This window comes from Schistocerca gregaria, chromosome 1 (genome assembly GCF_023897955.1).
Source record: "Schistocerca gregaria isolate iqSchGreg1 chromosome 1, iqSchGreg1.2, whole genome shotgun sequence".
NCBI classification, from domain to species: domain Eukaryota; kingdom Metazoa; phylum Arthropoda; class Insecta; order Orthoptera; family Acrididae; genus Schistocerca; species Schistocerca gregaria.
Window position 1 is genome coordinate 112532290 of NC_064920.1, and position 21745 is coordinate 112554034.

Sequence of the window (21745 nt, forward strand, 5' to 3'; positions counted from 1 at the left end):
CACATTTGTAAACGTCGACTTAAAAAGTAAAATTCAAGTGTTTTACATTGAAAGATCACCCGTACTTCAACTAAAAATGAATATAAGTTTGCATACTCGAAAGAAAGTACGGGCCTATGGGAAACAAACGAAGTTCGAGAGAAGCTGTTTGTTTATACAAGCCGTGGATGTTTCCGTGGTAACCGAGGGGAAGAAACAAATGCAGCCGTAGCTCCCTGACGTACTCGCCTCACCGATCTGTCTGCTTGAGTTTTATATTACGGTTAGTTCATCTCTTCTTCTGAAATGGAAAGTCACACTTGAAAGGAAGGATGCTGATTATCTGTTCGGAATTCATTTCGCAGCTGCTGCGAAGGCGAGATGTCGTCGTTGTGTGTGGTGCTTATCTTAATGGCTTTCGCAGAGAAACTGAATGTGTACGGCGTGGAGCCACCTTATGCTATAAGGTAAGTGCTTCCTCTGGTCAGCTCCAGAGATAAATGACAATTCTCTGTTTACTGATTTCAGTGCGCTGACGTAACACCCGTGCCTGTATGTACGTATAGTGTGTCTAAATGTCAAAGCAGCGAATAATTCAAACGTGTCCCCAATTTAAAGATATCGAAAGGCAGTTTCTTGCTAATAGTAGTACGCAGACGGCCAAGTAATTTTGTTGTATGATTATAATATCAACTGTTGTATCAACAGAGAGCAAGCATTTTAAAAGGGGGTTGTATACGTGTTCTAACGTGATTTTAAATTTTATAAAGTGGTGCGTCTAGTAATTCGAAAAGAGTGTTTATATTTAAACCCTAACTTGGTAAATTACTATGAAGCACATGGCAGGGAGTACACCCATTTGAGTTGTTTAACTGAGTTTCATTTAGTTCCATTCACTTGTCGAACTCGGGAAGAATGGTTACTTAAACACTTCCGTGGGTTCTGTAATTAAGTCTGTCTTGTCTACACAGTTCGTACGGTTCTGATGCTTGGAGACGGCAGTACATTTGGGGATTTGTCACTTCATACTTAGACTCGAAACCTAGCACGTAAACTTTTGTGGGGTACCCCTCAAGCCATTGTGCCAGTTATGGTTTTAGAGCATATAGGAGCGAATGAAGAAACCTGTGACCATTCGTGTTGCCCCCTCTGTACAAGTTCAATGTTTCCTGTTAGTGCTATCTGATATTAGTTACACACACTTCTGCAATTTTCTAACAAGGGGAGGCCACGACGTCTGGATGACAGATTTACATCAAACTTTGTGTAGCTTTAGTAGGCCGTTAAAACCAAATAACGATCAAGTAGTAAACTGCACTATCGGGCAATTCCGGGAAAATCGCAAGAGAAGTTTTGCGTGTCTATTATGTAACTGATGTATCTGTGCGTAGAGGGTTGTCGTAAAAAGTCTTTCTGGTCAAGCGGTTACGGTTACCGTTTTGCTAGAAGGTCGCGGACGAGTCGATGGTTCGAATACCGCCAATATTTATTATTTAATCCATATTTTTTTCATTACTGGTCACATTATTTAATTTATATGATATTTGAGAGACAATATAATGAAAAAAACACGTGCTTTTCCATGAAGTGTTATATGACTCTTTACTATTTGTAATTAAATTTTCAAGGACGAGGGACAGGCTTGGGAAGCCCTAGTCAAACCTAGATAAATAATAATGCGGACGACATTATTCACAGTAGGTAATATAGCAAGTTACAAAGTGCCAGATCACAAGGGTGATGTACAAATACTCGTTGAGTGTGTTCTCGACATCAAACGTTGCAGGATCGTATTTGTCACACAGACACGGGGAACATAAATTGAAACTTCATGCAAATACGCATGTTTTTTTTCATTATGTTACCTCTAAAGTGTCATATGATTGAAACAATATGACCAGTGATGAAAAATTAAATTACTACGTTTCATCGGGAGTCAAACCGTCGCTTCTAACGCCTTTGTCTTACAAAGCTCGAATGTTAACCAGTCGACCGACCACCGTGGATTCTGCTGTAACGCACCTACGCACAGAATCTGATACAGAGAGCATATAATAGACGTGCTAGACGTCTGTCGCGATTTTCTCTTAATTGTCAGAATGGTTCACCTTACTATTCTCACATTATGTTGTTTTAATGGCCTTCTAAATGTGTACAAAGTTTGAAGTAAATCTGTGATCCCAATGTCGTCGCTTCCACTTGCAACGTAAATCGCATGGGCAATCTCCATTCGAGACTGACGCATTTCCGCAACACTCTACCAAGGAACGAAAGTGTGTCAACAACTTTACCAACGAGTGAGCTTGTGTAATCATTGCATACAATACCCTCACAAATTGTTACATCCAGGTGTGTGTATGAGTTGGCTGATTCCAATTGTGACTCACTGATACTGTAGTCATAGCAAATTGATTTTATACGTTTTGTGCAAGACATAGTTTTACATTTCTGACCTTTTAGAACAAATTACTATCAAGACCCCCGTGAATATTTCTGCCAATTTTGATGTAGTATTTACTTTTGGATAACTACATCATCTACAAAAAGGCTGATGTTATTACCAGTATTGTCCAGTAGGTTATTAATATACGATACAAACAGTAAGGGCCCAAATGCACTTCGCTGTGCTAGGCTGCTCCTACATCTGTCGACGTCTTTCAGTCCAAGTAAACACGCTACGTCCTCAGACTAGTTCCAGTTTTGTTAGAGAGCCAGTACGGTCTCAGTTTCCTCAATAAGCGTTGATGTGATACTTAGTCAAATGCTCTTCGGAAGTCAAGGTATATATACTATGTAAACTGAAAGTGGAGGAGTGAGAAAGGAAAGGGAAGGGAAGGAACTAAAGATATCAGCTGTATCGGGATTTCGTGCGGAATCAACGGTAACGAGTGAAAATGTGTGCTGCGCCGGGACTCGAACCCGGGATTTCTCAAATGCAAGGAGCATCTCGGCAGATTCCCCCGTCAACACACATCAAAAATGGTTCAAATGGCTCTGAGCACTATTGGACTTAACATCTGAGGTCATCAGTCCCCTAGAACTTAGAACTACTTAAACCTAACTAACCTAAGGACATCACACACATCCATGCCCGAGTCAGGATTCGAACCTGCGACCGTAGCGGTCACGCGGTTCCAGACTGAAGCGCCTAGAACCGCACCGCCACACCGGCCGGCTCAACACATATCCCCATCCAGTGCCACCTGTCCGCAGTATCCATTCATGTCTTCCATGCTCGCTAATTTTAGATTCCCGCTGGACATCCGACGGTATTATGCTTCCGCAGTAGAGGTAGTTGATTCATGGCCCAGAGAAGCGAATCAGTTATATGAATGCATTCACATACCATGACATACATCATTTACATGATCACGTTGACTCATGCATTTCAGAACATTGCTGTTCGAAAAAGAATCCTAAAAGTGTGCTGAAATTGAGATTAATCAGCAGCAGGCTGCGACGTCATTTTAAACCTTTCGGCTGTTTACTTGTGTACCCTGACGTCTAGCAGGAGATGTGTTATGTGTCGTTTGACTTCTGTCATGCGAAAACTCACTTCCACACGTTTCTTGGGCGCAGACATGTGTACCAGTGAGGATATGTTAGATACGCTTCTTTTACGGGAGAATTTTAGGAAAACGTTGTATCAACGATAGGAGTGATGTATTCTGTCCTCGCATGGCCGACGTGCCACGCTCTTGCGTGTGAATAGTTGAAATGGACCTCCAGGTGAGGCCTGAGAAGAAGACTGCAAACGAAGAAACCGGTCTCATCGCTTCTAACGGTGGCACGAGATTATCGCTAGTAAAATTTTAGTCATCTTGTACTGGACTGACATAAATTTCACATCTTTCACATGTTGTTACGTCAGACACTCCAAGTTCACGATTCGGAAAGTTGTGAGATTTTTTTTCGGTTTTTTCTTCGACACTTACGACACGAAGACAGATTTTCGGCATCAAGAGAAATTTGCTATACTACTCGTTGACTTGACTCCTGACGTATTGGTAATTTTCTTGCTGGATATTTCTAACTGAGCTTCTATTGTGCGTCATTTGTATCAGCATTTTCGCAGATTTCGAAACTATTTGCTATTTAATCTGTGATGTGTATCGGAAAAAGTATTCGATTTTTGTGTTTCGGCGGTAATTATCAGAATTAGTTACCAATCCTTTTTTCTGCAAAGTTCTGAATTGTTTTCCGGTTAGAGTATTACGATCGATTCTGATGGTATTATTGAAGATAGTGCAACCATGGATCGCTAAGTGCCTTTTCACTGCTGAGAAACTAGTATTCGTCTTTTCACATACTTCTACTTAGCGCACTACGGGCCCGCCTTGTGTTTTCAAACGCCTTGTGTTTTATACACGGAAGAGCGATGCCTTCGGGATTTGGTGATGAAGAGACAACAGTTAGAAACCTTTTGAAATTTTGAGCGCTGTCAGGGCTCCTCTCCAAATTCATTGGGAGGAGAGTATTAATTTATTTCAGAGTGGCCGGTTCATTCTAGTAGCTGCACGAACAGTTAGTCATATTTACATCCCAATATACACTCCTGGAAATGGAAAAAAGAACACATAGACACCGGTGTGTCAGACCCACCATACTTGCTACGGACACTGCGAGAGGGCTGTACAAGCAGTGATCACACGCACGGCACAGCGGACACACCAGGAACCGCGGTGTTGGCCGTCGAATGGCGCTAGCTGCGCAGCATTTGTGCACCGCCGCCGTCAGTGTCAGCCAGTTTGCCGTGGCATACGGAGCTCCATCGCAGTCTTTAACACTGGTAGCATGCCGCGACAGCGTGGACGTGAACCGTATGTGCAGTTGACGGCCTTTGAGCGAGGGCGTATAGTGGGCATGCGTGAGGTCGGGTGGACGTACCGCCGAATTGCTCAACACGTGGGGCGTGAGGTCTCCACAGTACGTCGATGTTGTCGCCAGTGGTCGGCGGAAGGTGCACGTGCCCGTCGACCTGGGACCGGACCGCAGCGACGCACGGATGCACGCCAAGACCGTAGGATCCTACGCAGTGCCGTAGGGGACCGCACCGCCACTTCCCAGCAAATTACGGACACTTTTGCTCCTGGGGTATCGGCGAGGACCATTCGCAACCGTCTCCATGAAGCTGGGCTACGGTTCCGCACACCGTTAGGCCGTCTTCCGCTCACGCCCCAATATCGTGCAGCCCGCCTCCAGTGGTGTCGCGACAGGCGTTAATGGATGGACGAATGGAGACGTGTCGTCTTCAGCGATGAGAGTCGCTTCTGCCTTGGTGCCAATGATGGTCGTATGCGTGTTTGGCGCCGTGCAGGTGAGCGCCACAATCAGGACTGCATACGACCGAGGCACACAGGGCCAACACCCGGCATCATGGTGTGGGGAGCGATCTCCTACACTGGTCGTACACCTCTGGTGATCGTCGAGGGGACACTGAATAGTGCACGGTACATCCAAACCGTCATCGAAAACATCGTTCTACCATTCCTAGACCGGCAAGGGAACTTGCTGTTCCAACAGGACAATGCACGTCCGCATGCATCCCATGCCACCCAACGTGCTCTAGACGGTGTAAGTCAACTACCCTGGCCAGCAAGATCTCCGGATCTGTCCCCCATTGAGCATGTTTGGGACTGGATGAAGCGTCGTCTCACGCGGTCTACACGTCCAGCACGAACGCTGGTCCAACTGAGGCGCCAGGTGGAAATGGCATGGCAAGCCGTTCCATAGGACTACATCCAGCATCTCTACGATCGTCTCCATGGGAGAATAGCAGCCTGCATTGCTGGGAAAGGTGGATATACACTGTACTAGTGCCGACATTGTGCATGCTCTGTTGCCTGTGTCTATGTGCCTGTGGTTCTGTCAGTGTGATAATGTGATGTATCTGACCCCAGGAATGTGTCAATAAAATTTCCCCTTCCTGGGACAATGAATTCACGGTGTTCTTATTTCAATTTCCAGGAGTGTATTTTATGAGGTCAATATTTTTTATACATTTTAAATAAGGACCACAGATATAAAGGATGTCACATAACAAAAAGAGTAAATGTGTACAGTTGAAAGTATACGACAGTGGAACCAAAAAGGCTCAATAAACATGGGCTATAAAAAGGCATTTTCTATAGCCACTTCTTTATGTTCGATACCGTGAAACAAATCTCTTCTACTGAAAGCTCACTGCTTTCCATATTTTGAGAGGTGTCCAGGAACGAGGCTCCAAAGGGAATAGGTGGTCGTAGGTCGTAAGGTATGCCTTTTAGAGTCCAATTTTGCACACTCACACACAGGATACACACACACACACACACACACAATATATATATATTCCTTAAATGCATGTCAGCAGTACGATAGTGTCAAATGTACTTGACACATTTTTTTGATTTGGTTTGTAAATATATAATCTCCATTTTTAATTTTATCAATTGTAGCTGTCTTGAGAGTGGTTACTGATGACGTCGCTGTCTGGCTCCCAACAATACACATGTCCAACCGTCCACATGCACCTAGCGCCGCGTCTACCACCAAAATGGCGAGACCCCCTCAGTGCCTGATCGTTTTTATCTGGTTCTTGTGTTTTTACGTCTTCGACTTCCCCGCCCTTCGAAACAGTGCTCATATCGCGTCGAGGCTACGCCATTCGTTCGTAGCGTAGTTCCAGTCTCTGCACACCAACTCAGATTAGATGCAATGAGCCGTTTGTTAGATTCGTTATCACTGAACATGGGTTTCGTTTATGTATCATAAGATATGAAAGAACGAGTCACTGACACAGCATAGTTCTCTGTCAATGGGTTTAATACTGCACTACAAAAAACCTTTCACGTTAGCAAAATTATACACCCTGATTTAACAGCGGAACGAAGACAAGTGAACAAACATCAGCGAGCGAGGAACTCACCGTGGGGTAAGCGGTGGGCGAGCGAACTGCTGTAGATCGTATTCGGTTCGCATTTGCGGCGCTAACAGAACGAAAAGTATTTGTCTGATTCGGTGTCTACTTCTGTTTTCTTGCCATCAGTTGGGTGAGCGATGGAGTGGTAGGAAGAGAATGTAAAGTTTCTCATGGATGGGATAACATGGATATGATAAGTGCTTCTCAGAGCCAAGAGATCCATACCACAAATGCTGAAGGTAAAGAAATATTTTTGAATTAAAGTGCCTTCATTCGAACGTAGAGATTCTACACAGAACGAAACTCGTCTAGCTTGAACGGGGAAACCAGATGGCGCTATGGTTGGCCCGCTGGATGGCGCTGCCATAGGTCAAACGGATATCGACTGCGTTTTTTTTTTTTTTTTTTAAATAGCAACCCCCATTTTTTATTACATACTCGTGTAGTACGTAAAGAAATATGAATGTTTTAGTTGGACCACTATTTTCGCTTTGTGATAGATGAAGCTGTAATAGTCACAAACGTATTACGTTCTTGGTATCACGGAACATTCCGTCAGTGCGGACGGTATTTGCTTCGTGATACATTACCCGTGTTGAAATGGACCGTTTACCAATAGCGGAAAAGGTCGATATCGTGTTGATGTATGGCTATTGTGATCAAAATGCCCAATGGGCGTATGCTACTCGGTATCCTGGACGAAATCATCCAAGTGTCCGGACCGTTCGCCGGCTAGTTACGTTATTTAAGGAAACAGGAAGTGTTCAGCCACATGAGAAACGTCAACCACGACCTGGAACAAATTATGATGCCCAAGTAGGTGTTTTAGCTGCTGTCGCGGCTAATCCACACTTCAGTAGCAGACAAACTGCGCGAGAACCGGGAATCTTAAAATCGTTGGTGTTGAGAATGCTACATCAACATAGATTGCACCCGTACCATATTTCTATGCATCAGGAATTGCATGACGCCGACTTTGAACGTCGTGTACATTTCTGCCACTGGGAACAAGAGAAATTACGGGTCGATGACAGATTTTTTGACCGCGTTCTGTTTAGCGACTAAGCGTCATTCAGCAACAGTGGTAACGTAAACCGGCATAATATGCACTATTGGGCAACGGAAAATCCACAATGGCTGCGACAAGTGGAACATCAGCGATCTTGGCGGGTTAATGTATGGTGCGGCATTATGGGAGGAAGGATAATTGGCCCTCATTTTATCGTGACAATCTAAATGGTGCAATGTGTGCTGATTTCCTACATAATGTTCTACCGATGTTACTACAAGATGTTTCACTGCATGACAGAATGGAGATGTACTTCCAGCTTGTTGGATGTCCAGCACATAGCTCGCGTGCGGTTGAAGTGGTATAGAATAGCATATCTGATGACGGGTGGGTTGGTCGTCTAAGCATGGCCAGCAGGTTCACCGGATCTGACGTCCACGGATTTCTTTCTGTTGGGAAAGTTGAAGAATATTTGCTATCGTTATCCACCGACAACGCCTGACAACATGCGTCAGCGTATTGTCAATGCATGTGTGAACATTACGGAAGGCGAACTACTCGCTGTTACACGTATTGCCAAATGTATTGAGGTTGACGGACATAATTTTGAGCATTTATTGCATTAATGTGGTATTTACAGGTAATCACGCTGTAACAGCATGTGTCGTCAGAAATGATAAGTTCACAAAGGCACATGTATCATCACATTGGAACAACGGAAATAAAATGTTCAAACGTACCTACGCTCTGTATTTTAATTTAAAAAAGTACCTGTTACCAACAGTTCGTCTGAAATTGTGAGCCATATGTTTGTGACTATTACAGCGCCATCTATCACAAAGTGAAAAAGTGGTCCAGCTGAAACATTCATATTTCTTTACCTACTACACGAATATGTAATAAAAATGGGGGTTCATATTTTTAAAAACGCAGTTGATATCCGTTTGACCCATGGCAGCACCATCTAGCGGCCAACCATAGCACTATATGGTTTTCCCCTTCAAGCTACACAAGTTTCATTCTTTGTCGTTTTTTCGTTTGACGCTTATTTCGTGAGATATTTGGCGCGGTGACGATCAATGGACCACGCTGTGTAATGTAGGTGGTTCATAAATGAGAACATATTCACAAAGTGTCTGTCAGAAACAGAATAAACATGTCCCACACAAATTTAGTAACTGTACCGTAAAATTACCATTAAAAAGAAACATTACATGCGCAGGCACCATTATCTAAAGTCAAATAGATTGTGCTTAATATTTTGGGACTTGAAAATGACCAAAGGCCACAGTCCTGATTGTAAAATAGAATAAACGATCTATACGGGCAAATGGCGCAACTTTGATTTAAACAGTGTTTTATGACTGTGGCCCCAAGCTATGGAAGGGTTATGAAGAGAAGTATGATCCGAAGCGGTTTGCCGAAACACGGTAAGGTTTAAATGAGGACGCAAGAGAGATGACTAATTGATTAGATACTTGTACCAGGCAGGAACGATGAGAATAGGCCCAAGATTTGCATTTACTTACTTTCGCTAGAAACGAAAACGCAATAAGTACCCCTCAAAGATAACAAGTGCGAATGTGTACATATTAGGCTGATTAAAATAAAAATTATGCAAAACACCTGGTGATGCCAGTTGCTTACACTCTTACAAAGCTGATTTATCACTGTTATTTTAGTAGTTTTCGTTGGTAAAAAGAGATTTGACCAGAATTACACTATCTGTCCTCGAACAAAGTATGTAGCAGATTTTATTAAGTAGCCTATATGACAATCCAGGTGGATATTTCACACGTAATAAATCATATTTTATTGGTATTATTTCCTTATACGTACTTCAAAAAAATTCTTGAAGTGCTTCCCCTATATTACTGCAGATATCAGAAGCTAACTGCAATATAGTTGCTACTGGAAATGCAAAACAGCCACTAATGAAAATGTCTCTAATTCGTAGTAACCAGAGTGTAAATGGCAGCCCTTCTTTAGGTTTTGTAGGTTGTCTCTTAATCAATGTTCCGCTTTTAAATTTCCTCCTCGGTTGCAGTGAAAACCTAGCGCATAGCATCAACCGCTATACGTGCAAAGTTTCGGAATAACGCTAAGAGAAATCGGTGCTGTGTTTACTGCATGACTTCAACGCATTTCAAGTATGCGTATAAATTCAGGCCCGTAAACTCTTCTTTTCCTATGAAATTTTGCTTACTCCGTCATAAACAGTGTGCTCATTATGCACAACATTTCTTTCTGAATATCAAAGATTAGTATCTTGACTATAACTATATAGTATTCTGTGTGCCAATTGTTAGCGCCAAATATAAAGAAAAAAACAGTGGTCATAGGCTGCGCTTGTTAACTCAACGTATTCTCTTCAATTTCCTCTAGTGCAAACGCTTGTGTTCTCTATGGAATAAACCAGGTTTAACAGATCACTCTACTTGTTTTGCGTGTGGCACAGATAAACGCATACGATCATTAACAGATGCACATACTAACAATAGCTTAAAAATAATACAGGTGTGAGAGATCACGTAAGAAATAAATGCACAGGGGTCACAAAACGACCGTCAGGCTTTTACACATTTCATTGTCCCTTCGGCCACAGTGTGGAAGTAAGATCGCTGATGAGAGTAAGACGATAAAGACCATTCTGCTGTAATATGGTAGATGGCTTGTGAGTTGATACTACAGTGACATTCAACGGAAACTGCCTTTTCCCATTGGTGTAGCAAATCTGCGCATCTACGGTGGTTTCGTTCTTATTCTGTTAGAATTCGTCCAGATTTTTCAGTAGCAGAACGCTGTTTTTTTCCTGTGATACAGGAAATGTCGTAGGCGTCTACTAGCGAGATTATAGCGGGTCACAATACCTCCCAAACCGATGAGCCACTAAGTATCTGCAGCTGAGCTTAACTGCCTTTAAGGTTGGGTACGTGGCTTTGTGTACCGATCGTCAGCTAGATGGCACCATTATCTTAGCGTGTAGGAGGCTGCAGCTTTATCAAATGAGCCCGCTTTGCCCTGTTGTGGCGAGAAGGAGACTGCGCCACTCGCCGTTTGCGCCATAGGAAAACAGCGTTCCGTAATCCGGTTTTTGCGGTCTGAAGCTGTACTGGGAGCAGCAGTCGACTTAAGACTTTCAGCGCAGTATGGGGACAATGTTTTGTCACAGCGAAGTTTTTATAGTCGATTGAATAGCACCAAAGTGGTCGAACGCTCGCGATGGATGAGGGCAGAGCAGGGCGTCCAGTTACAGCGACAACTGATTTCAATGCTGAACAAGTCAGTGCCTTAATCCTGAATAGCAGACGAGTGTTTGTTGATGATGTGGCAAACCACGTGCAGATTAGTCACATGCAGATGTGAAATCGTGCAGAACAGGATCAACTCTCACAAAGTCTGTGCAAGATGGGTCCCAATATAATTCGAGGAGGAGCACGAGTGTAACCGTGCCAAAATCTGCCAGCACCTGCCGGACCATCATGCTGACGAAGGAGAGGCTGTTCCGAAACGAATCGTCACTGGAGACAGCAAACTCAAAGGTGATTTGAGAGGCCCTCGATTCAGCTCCGATCAACAGGTGAAGGAAGTGGTGCACCTGTAGCTTGCTGCACAAGCAAAAGACCTTTTTTTTCAGAGCTATCTGGAAAACGTGTGCAGTGGTGAGCCAAGTGCATTGGAGATCATTTTGGCTAGGTTGAAAAATTATTTAAATGAAAATTCAATCAAAATTCTGTACTGTTGCAACAAATTATAAAAATTTATTTGCAAATAAAACCATGTAAAAAAATAAATGGTTACTTACTGACTTACCCTTATATATGTGATTAACTGTTACCTCAGGTGTAACGATCATTACATGTCGTTATTGCCCATACTAAAGAGTAACATAGAGGGTCAGGGAACTTAAATGGAATCCTTGACAGAAACAGGAGATATTGTTCATGGGGAATTCGGCTGTGCAAATTTAAAAGATCGGAGCAAGATTGTGTTACAATTCCGCTGTATCCAACGTACACTGGCAAGCCACAAAATCACGACCGGTTCTTTAATAGCATGTTGGTTCACCTATGAAACGCAATGACATGCTATTCTGCGTGGTATAGATATGAAAAATCCTCGGTAGGTTTCCGGAGGTACGTGGCAGCATATATTTATATACAGGTCACGCAATTCCCTTCAATTGTGGGCCGCTTATTTGTAGTCGCTGAGCTGCCGGTCGATAGCGTTTTAGAGGTGTTCCATCGGGTTTAGAATGGCGTATTTGGTGGCCAAGACATGAACGTGAGTGTATTATTATCCTCCTCAAAATACTATAGAGAAATTGTGGTCTTGTGGAATATGTTATAAGATGCCGCTCACTGATCGAGAACACATGAGACACGGAAAGACACAGGTGATCCGCAGTATGGTTGACACAGCACACAGCTGTCACACTGCCTTAGATTACTTCCACATGTCCCTTGGATATCCGGATAAATATCCCTCCCCCCGACCTGCATCCGTGACGCGGTACATGTATCGAGTAGTCGTTCGCCTGGAAGATGAGGTACCCAGACACAGCTGTGGGGTTGAACAAGAAACGTGAATCACTAGACCAGTTTATGCGTTCCCATTGATCCGTTGTCCAATCTCGATGATTCGGTACTCTGTGCAGTCGTAATTAACGATGTCACTGAGTCAACGTGATAACTCGCAGGATTCGTTTGCTGACAAGCCTCATGTTCAACAGTGTGCTCTGAACGGTGTGCTCCCACACACTTCCAAACTGCACCAACGTTGTATGCAGTCGTCAGATCTGCCACAGATTGCCGTCTACCTTCCACACCAACATCTACATGTATACTCTGCAAATCACACTTGCGTGCAATCAGGAAGTTTCATCGAACCACCTTCACAGTAATTCTCTATTATTTCAATCTCAAACAGGACGCAGAAAAAAAATCGAACACCTATATCTTTCAGTGCAAGGACTCATTTCCCTTATTGTACTATGATGACCGTTTCTCCCTATGTCGGTCAGCATCAACAAAATATTTTCGCATTTGGAGGAGAAAGATTCTGAAATTTCGTGATAAGATCCCGCCGCAACGGAAAACACCTTTGTTTCAATGATTTTCACTTCAACTCCTGAATCATGCCAGTAGCACTCACTCCCCTATTTTTCGATAGCACAAAAAGTGCTGCTCTTCCTATGTGGTAAGTATCTCACACTGCACAGGAGTACTCCAAAATAGAACGGAAAAACGTATGGTAGGTAGTCTCTTTAGTAGGTCTGTTGCATTTTCTAAGCGTTCTGCTAATAAAATGCAGTCTTTTGTCCGCCCTCTCCACTATTTAGTCGAATCTCCGGCCTTTAGTTTTGACTAATTGTTCGTATAACCGAAGTTTAACGGATTCCTTTTAGCACTCATGTGCGTGACCCTTCACTTTTCGTTACTTGCGATCAATTGCCAATTTTTGCACCATACATTAATGTTTTCTAAATGGTTTTAACATTTGTTTTCACTTTCTGATGACTTTACTAGACGATCAACGACAGCCTCATCCGCACACAACCTAACACGGCTGTTCAGGTTGTCTCCTAAATCGTTTGTATAGAAAAGGAACAGCAAAAGCCTGTAACACCACATTGAGAAACGCCAAAAATCATTTTTGTTTTATTAGACAACTTTCCGCCAATTACTAAGAATGTGTGCTCTCTATAAGGAACTCACGAATCCAGTCACGTAACTGAGACGATAATCTATAAGCACACAATCTGGTTACAAGCAGATTGTTAGGTACAGTATTAAAAGCCTTCTGGAAATCTACTAATACGGAGTCAATTTGAAATCCCTTGTCGATAGTACTGTGCATTTCTTGTGAGAAGGTGCTAATTGTGTTTCACAAGAATGATGTTTTCTAAGTCCGTGTTGACTGCGTGTCAATACAACGTTCTTTGGCGGTAATTCATAACGTTTTGGCATAATATACGTTCCAAACTTATCTTGCATGTCGACGTTAACGATATGGACCTGCAATTTAGGGGATTACTCCTAGTGGTTCAAATGGCTCTGAGCAGTATGGGACTTAACATCGGAGGTCATCAGTCCCCTAGAACTTAGAACTCCTTAAACCTAACTAACCTAAGGACATCACACACATCCATGCCCGAGGCAGGATTCGAACCTGCGACCGTAGCAGTCACGCGGTTCCGGACTGAGCGCCTAGAACCGCTAGACCACCGCTGCCAGCTACTTCTAGTGCCATTATTGAATATTGGCGTGACTTATGCAACTTTCCAGTCTTTGGGTATGGACCCGTCGTCGAGCGAGTGGTTGTATATGATTGTTAAGTATAGGGCTGTTGCGTCAGCATACTCTGAAGGGAACGTAATTGGTATACAGTGTGAGCCGGAAGACTCGCTTTTATTAAGTGATTTAAGTTGTTTCGCTACTGTACGTTACTCGTGTTGGCAGTTGTTGAGGGTGGGCAAGCCTCAGACCTAGACGTTCTTTCATGAGGCGTGACCCTCCAACATCTTGTCGGCCACTCGTACTTCCATCGTACTGCAACCACTTTCGGCTGATGTAACCCCGCGAACAGCAGACCGTCATTGACGTTTCCGAGACGCTCATTCGCAAGCGGTAGCTCATACCAGACTGCTCTTTGTCTAAGTCGCTAACGTCAGGGTATTTTGCTACTTGTCGCACCTGTAATCGCGGGACTGTTTCCCCATTTATCTCTGCTCCGCTTACGTGCTTTCCTTGTCGCATCACATGCTAAGCGGCACTCAGTATCGCTCTGTTAACGTATAATAACAGGAAACGGTATCTTAGCGTATAATAGCAGGAAACTGGTATCACTGCTGAAGTTACAAATTTTGTAATAAGGAAAGGCAAAGGCCTTACTGCAGTGGTAACAAAACGGACAAATGTGTGTGTAATCTTATGGAACTGAACTGCTAAGGTCATCAGTCCTGAAGCTTACACACTACTTAACCTAAATTATCCAAAGGACAAACACACACACCCGTGCCCCAGGGAGGACGCGAACCTCCGCCGGGACCAGCCGCACAGTCCATGACTGCAGCGCCTTCGACCGCTCGGCTAGCAGTGGCAACACCGGTTCCCGTCACATGACCAAAGTTAAGTGCTGTCGACTTGTCTAGTTCCTGGATGGGTCACCGTCAGAGTCTGCCGAGTGTAGCTGGCAAGTGGGGTGAACTCAGCCCTTGTGACGCCAATTGAGCAGCTACTTAACTTAGAAGTAGCGGCACCATCACGAAAACTGATAACAGCCGGGAGAGCGGTGTGCTGACCATATGCCCCTCCGTGTCTGAATCCGGTGACGCCTAAGGGCTGAGGCTGGCACTGAGGCCGGTCGGTACTGCTGGGCCTTCAAGGCCGGTTACGACGGTGTTTGTTACAGGAATCAAGCACCGGTGGGTATCTCTTTCGTCAGTCTGGTACTGCAACGCTCCGTCCTAATGGAACTAGAGGCTGTCTCAGCGAGGGGGGATCAAACTTTATATGTGCTGTTCACACCAAGAATATGCTCCTAGATGTCTGTCTTGAACTGGGCTCGTCTCGAGGGACTAGCCGATCGGTTTAGGGCGCTGCAGTCATGGGCTGTGTGGCTGGCCCCGGCGGAGGTTCGAGTCCTCCCTCAGGCATGGGTGTGTGTGTGTGTGTGTGTGTGTGTGTGTCAAAAATGGTTCAAATGGCTCTGAGCACTATGGGACTCAATTGCTGTGGTCATTAGTCCCCTAGAACTTAGAACTACTTAAACCTAACTAACCTAAGGACATCACACACATCCATGCCCGAGGCAGGATTCGAACCTGCGACCGTAACAGTCGCACGGTTCCGGACTGCGCGCCTAGAACCGCGAGACCACCGCGGCCGGCATGTGTGTGTCCTTAGGATAATTTAGGTTAAGTAGTGTTTAAGGTTAGGGACTGATGACCTTAGCAGTTAAGCCCCATAAGATTTCACACCAATTTTTGAACGTGGCTCAAAATTCACATTATACGATGTGAAGTATTACGTGCCACGCTGGATTCGTATTGGAATGGCGCAAAAAAGTTTTTGTAGCTAATTTTGGTTAACGTTGATGTCCATAAATTACTTTATGTGCATGCCATTACAGCTGTTGGACAGGGTAGCATATCCACTAACAGTCGTTGTCCAACTGTCACTGCATGTCACTTGTACTGACCTCTGAATTAACAACGAGTTAAAACATATTATATACAGCTGAGACATCTTAGCATGTGACTTAGAGCTGTTTGCTGCCTGAACCATTTGAGAGTGTGGCCAGTTAAGCAGCGATTTGTGCTACTTCTGGTCATGCACTACGCGTGAAACTAAGTGGCAAATTGAGCCTCAAAACTGGATAACCTGAACGTAGTCACGAGGAACCCATACAGTGCGATACTTCTGCCTATCATATTGCAGTTTTCGCTGGAGTGGGGAGTCTTCTGACTGGTTCGATGCGGCCCACCACGAATTTCTCTCTTGTCCCAACCTCTTCATCTGTTGCACTCAACGTCCTCAACTATTTGTTGGATACTTCCCAATATCTGACTTCCTACACAGTTTCTACCTTCTACAGTTCCTTTTACTACTGTGGAAGTCATTCTCTGATGTCTTAACACAAGACCTACCATCATGTTCCTTCTTGTCACTGTTTTCCATATGTTGCATTTCTCGACGTTTCCGCTGAGAACCTCCTTATTCCTTACCTCACCAGTCCTCCTAATTTTTAAAATTTTTCCTTAACATCACACGTCATACGATTTCACTCTCTTCTCTCGCGATTTCGCCATACCTACATAGAATGCTGTGTTCAAAAAGCACAATCTCAGAAATTTATTCCACAGATTAAGACCGATTTTTATACTAAGAGACTTGACTTGGTCAGGATTGCACTTTTTGGCTGCGCTGATCTCCTTTTTATTCCTCCTTTCTTGATATATCATGTATTATTTTGCTTGCAATGTAACAGAATTCCTAATATCGTCGACTTCGTGATTCCTAATATTGCTGTTTGTCGCTAATTTCGTTTCTTCTATATCTCATTACTTCCATTTTATTTAGTTTACGCAGTATTCCGTACTCATCAGACTGTGTATTCCATTCATCACGTCCTGTATTATTCTTTCTCACTTTCAGTGTGGAGAGCAATGTCATCAGTGAGTCTTATCATTAATACGCTTTGATCCCTATTTTTGGACTGCTGAATATTTGCTTGGATACCGACAGGGCGTCTTCTATGTCTAAATTGCATAGTAGGGGTGAAAGGTTACGTCCCTACGTTACACCCTTTTTCATCTGAGCACTTTGCTTTTGGTCTTTCACTCTTAAAATTTTCTCTTAGATCTTTTAGATATTATACAGTTTACGTCTTTCTTGGTTACTGAACACGAAACGCTTATGCAAAAACATAGCGGGTCATTCACCATTAACTCTGATCAAGGTGTCAATAATGCACCAAATATCTTTGATGCATTTGTGTGGGACGATAAGCAAATATCAATAAACAAAACAAAACATTCAATATTTTTCTGTTCCTGCACATACTCCCAGAATTTAGACAGAACTTGTCAATTGTCTGATTTTCAGAATTATTCTTACACCTACGTGTACATGAACTTTCATAGCCTGAGAACCACACTCCTAATGTAGCACAGAATAGGGTTCTAGGGTTCATTTCCTATCCATTCGTGTATGTAGCGCGGGAATAGTGCTTCACTCCCTCTGTGCGCTCTGTAATTAGTTCAATGTTGTCTTTTCGGTCTACACTGGAGCGATATTTAGGCGGCTGAAGAGTGTCGCTAGGTCTTCACTTAATTATGGTTATAGAAAATTTGTAAGAAGACTTATACTTAACAGAGGGCGTCTACCCTCAGGCGTCTCACGTGAATCACACAAAAGTTTGACTATTCGTGATGCCCTTCTTAGTAAACATTTAACAAACTTAGATAGTCCTATTTGGTTCAGACTGAATACAACTGAGCAATGTAGCGGGATAGGTCACACAGATAGTTTGTAAGCAGTATCCTTTGTAGGCTGACAGCATTCTCTTAACCTCCTACGAATGAACCGCAGTCTATGAACGAACGTACATCTTAGCATATATGGTCATTCCATTTCATATCCCCAAAGATTGTTACACCCAGACGTTCGCTCGTCGACTGACTAAAGTTCTGGCTCGTTAATATTGTAGTCGTAGGATATTATGTTTTGCGTCTTGCGAAATGTACAGTTTTACGTTTCTCGATGTTTTAAGCAATTTGGCAGTCCTCGTATTGCTCTGAAATTTTATATAGTTCTGTCCGGATACTTTAAGCAGGTTTTTTTCCAGAAAATTCTTCATTATAGATAACTGTACGACCTGCAAAATGCCTGAGCTCATAATTAACACAGAGTGGTTAAAAATGAGTGGGACAAAAGAAAGTACTCCTGTGATTACAGCAATGACTTTATTTCAGAAGTACACACATAGACTGAAAGGTTACCTCTCACAGTTAACGTTTATAGCAATGAAACAGTGGAAAATCGCCGTTGTTTTTCGTCAGTGATGTTAGTATTCAGAATAGTGGCATCCGCAATAATCACTGTTCAAAGACATTTTCGGTCCGAGCTTACTGAAGTGGCACCACACCCTCCCAACGTTGCTAGATGAGCAAAGCAGTACGAGGCGACATGATACACATGCAAGACGAAAGCCACAGAATGTCCATCCATCGAGACTGAAGTAGTGGAAAACATACGTACCATCAACGAAAGAAAACTCAGTAAATCCACAATTCCTTCCAGCGGAGAACTGAATGGGGCGTACTCAGCAATGTGACGTTGTGTATCACATGCGTTTGCAGTTCAGGGCTTACAGACTTAAATTGTTGCTGGTCTTAAAACAAGCCGATAAACCAAAACGGAGAAAATAATGCATTTATTTTCAATTTTGGGTGGAGGTTGATGGTTTCGCGTACAGACTTGAGTCCTCTGACGAAGCCACATTTCACTTACAAGGCAAAGCGAAGAAGCATAACATGAGAATGTAGGGTACAGAAAACGCAAATGGCTCTCTGAAACAGGAACGTGATTCTCCAAACTTATTCTCTTCTGAGTAATAGGCAACCACAGAGTCTTTGCTCCTTTCTTCTTATTAGAATCTATTGTTACAGGCATAACCTGCCATGAAATGAGCAAAAGAAAAAGGCAGTGTGAGAAAAGAGAGAGACACTCTGGCAGCGGAACATAGTTGCCAGTGACAGAACAGTGTTGGGAAAAGAGTGAAGGAGATAGTGGTAGTGGGAAAGAAACAAAGAAAAGGAGAAAATGGAAGTGGGAGAGAGCCAGTGATAGTAAGAGACAGCGTCTGTAACAGAGTCAAGGAGGAAGAGAGAAATGTGACACTGAGAAGAGACAGAGTGAATGAATGAATGAGATAGTAGCAGTAAGAGAGAGCAAGATGGAGACAGCGCCATTGAAAGGAGGCAGAACGAAGGAAACTATGGTTGTGAGACAGCAGACAGTGATAGAAAGACACAAACAAACAAAGACAACGAGTTGGGCTGAATGTGTGAGTGAGAATGGGTAAGTGGGAGTGGATGGGTATGGACAATGTACAGCGATGGCCTGTTGGGTGTGAGCAAGTTACAGTTAGAGGAGCTTGTTGGAGTGAGATGTGAGTAGCGTGTTAAACAGAGCATGAATACGTTCTCACGCCACAATATTTGGGAAGACGTTTAAAGGTGATAAGGAAGATAGAATGAGGCAGCTGGTACACTACTTTTGAAACAGCAGCATATTCACTTTTTTTCTGATGCGAGCATTTTGCTGCTGGTAATGAATATGAACCTAAAATTAGAGAAATTTTAGCTCATACTTAGACTTGCTAAGAGTTGTTCTTCCCAAGGCTAGAACACTGAAACCTTGAATTGGTTTGGGGGAAGGGAGGGGGTAGTGACAATAATATTTAACGCACACTTTCATATGGTAGAGGGTGACGCAGTTAAGGACACGCGTAGCGAATTTTCTAATGTACGAAAGTTATTTTTAAGCTTTATGGATGCCGAATGTGATACCAGTATTTCCTTAAATGAAACTACAGCCTTCTTCCAGCGAACAGGAAAGAACACTGAATAAGGAGCAGGCCGCTGTGACCGAGCAACTCTAGACGCTTCAGTCCGGAACCGCGCTGCTGCTACGGTCGCAGGTTCGAATCCTGTCTCGGGCATGGTTGTGTGTGATGTCCTTAGGTTAGTTAGGTTTAAGTAGTTCTAAATCTAGGGAACTGATGACCTGAGATGTTAAGTGAGCGGTTGTCAACGTGGAGCAAAAGCGTACTGGTCGTCAGACAAAGAAACCTTCGCCATACGGTTGCCGTGCGTGCGGTGTAGCAGTCCTGTTGAATGTGGCTGCACCTACAATTTGACGCGAGTCCCTCCTAGCCTACCGCACAACGCAGCAGTCATCTACTGGTGTAGTTGAGCGTGGTTGACCAGCTCGTCTCCTTCGGGCACCAGTGCCTCTGCTACGGAACGCTCCTGACGCACCTCGAACAGTGGTGTCACCGGTACCAAACTCCTGGGCTACACCCGGCACACTTCGCCCTTGTTCCAGTTTTCTGATTATTTTGTTCCGTGTGAAGTTGTGCAAATGTTGTCTCTGGGCCGTGCTGTGATGAAGATCATCACCGCAGTGCGCTCTAACTGTTTGCTGATTAACGATGAGTGTGTTTTTCCGTTCTTTCGGCTGCCTCGTGTCGGGACGGCAGCTCCATTTAGCGCTATAGTCCTGCTGACCTATCGCCATGTCACTTCAAACCTTTTGCGCACGATCTGGAGTAATTAATATGCTACTTTACTTTATCTAGAAGTGTATTTACTCGTTCTGGATGTATCTGTGTATTTGTCCCTCTATACAGGCGTTAAAAAAATGGCTCTAAACACTATGGGGCTTAACATCTAAGGTCATCAGTCCCCTAGACTTAGGTTAGTTAAGTTTAAGTAGTTTCTAAGGACATCACACACATCCATGCCCAAGGCAGGATTCGAACCTGCGACCGTAACAGGCGCGCAGATCCAAACTGAAGCCCCTAAACCACTCGGCCACAAGGCCGACCGTTCAGAAAAACAGAGGGCGTAAATTCGAGTACCGAGTGGTTATTTTTAAAGTGGAGCTACTCACGGAGGTATAATATGAGCTGTAATTATCGTATGGCAGCAAAATTTTGTATATATGCTCATGTGTTAATGTGGAATCGATGGAAGATGAAAAAAGTTCCAGTTTTGGCCACCAGGTACAAATGTGGTGCCGTACACTATTTCTATAACGGTATGACATCCACGCTGTCATTTGACAACAATTAATGTGAGTGAACAGTGTGGCTAACTCGCTGTTAGCGAACCATTTGCGCGAACGGCAGCAGTTGTAGTGCTGCATTCATAATCGCAGACTGAAAGGTCTGAGAAAGGTCCGATGTCACTAAATGGTTAAAGAAGAAGGTAATGAAATTGGAAACAACAAGTGAGCTTGGTGAGGCACCTTGGAGAGGAAGGCATTCTATCCCGGTGGAAGTAATTGACGAAATTACTATTGTTGTACGTGAGAATTCAGCAAGTGTCCAGAACGGTGCTAGTGCTCGTCAACGAGAACTATCCATCCCATGGTCGGCTGCATACAAAGTTTAGCGATCTAGTTTATACCGGTACCCGTACAAGATCGAGATGGCGCAGAAATGAAAACATGTGGTCCACAGCAACGTTCTGAAATTGCTCTTCGGCATCTGGCACGGATCGAAGTTGATGGCAAGTGGCCGGGTAATATTCTATGGAGTGACGAGCGACATTTTACACTAAGGGA

The 21745-nt window shown here is 43.7% G+C and overlaps 1 protein-coding gene across 1 annotated transcript in view; it reads left to right on the forward strand.

Annotated features, from left to right (window-relative positions):
- Positions 1–360: 360 nt before the first annotated feature.
- The window catches only part of LOC126281580 (prostate-specific antigen-like), a 51274-nt gene continuing 29889 nt past the window's right edge, over positions 361–21745 (forward strand). Inside the window, exon 1 of the mRNA XM_049981058.1 lies at positions 361–446. Within this exon, the coding sequence (XP_049837015.1) occupies positions 361–446 (86 nt within the window). The remainder of the gene's footprint in view (positions 447–21745) is intronic.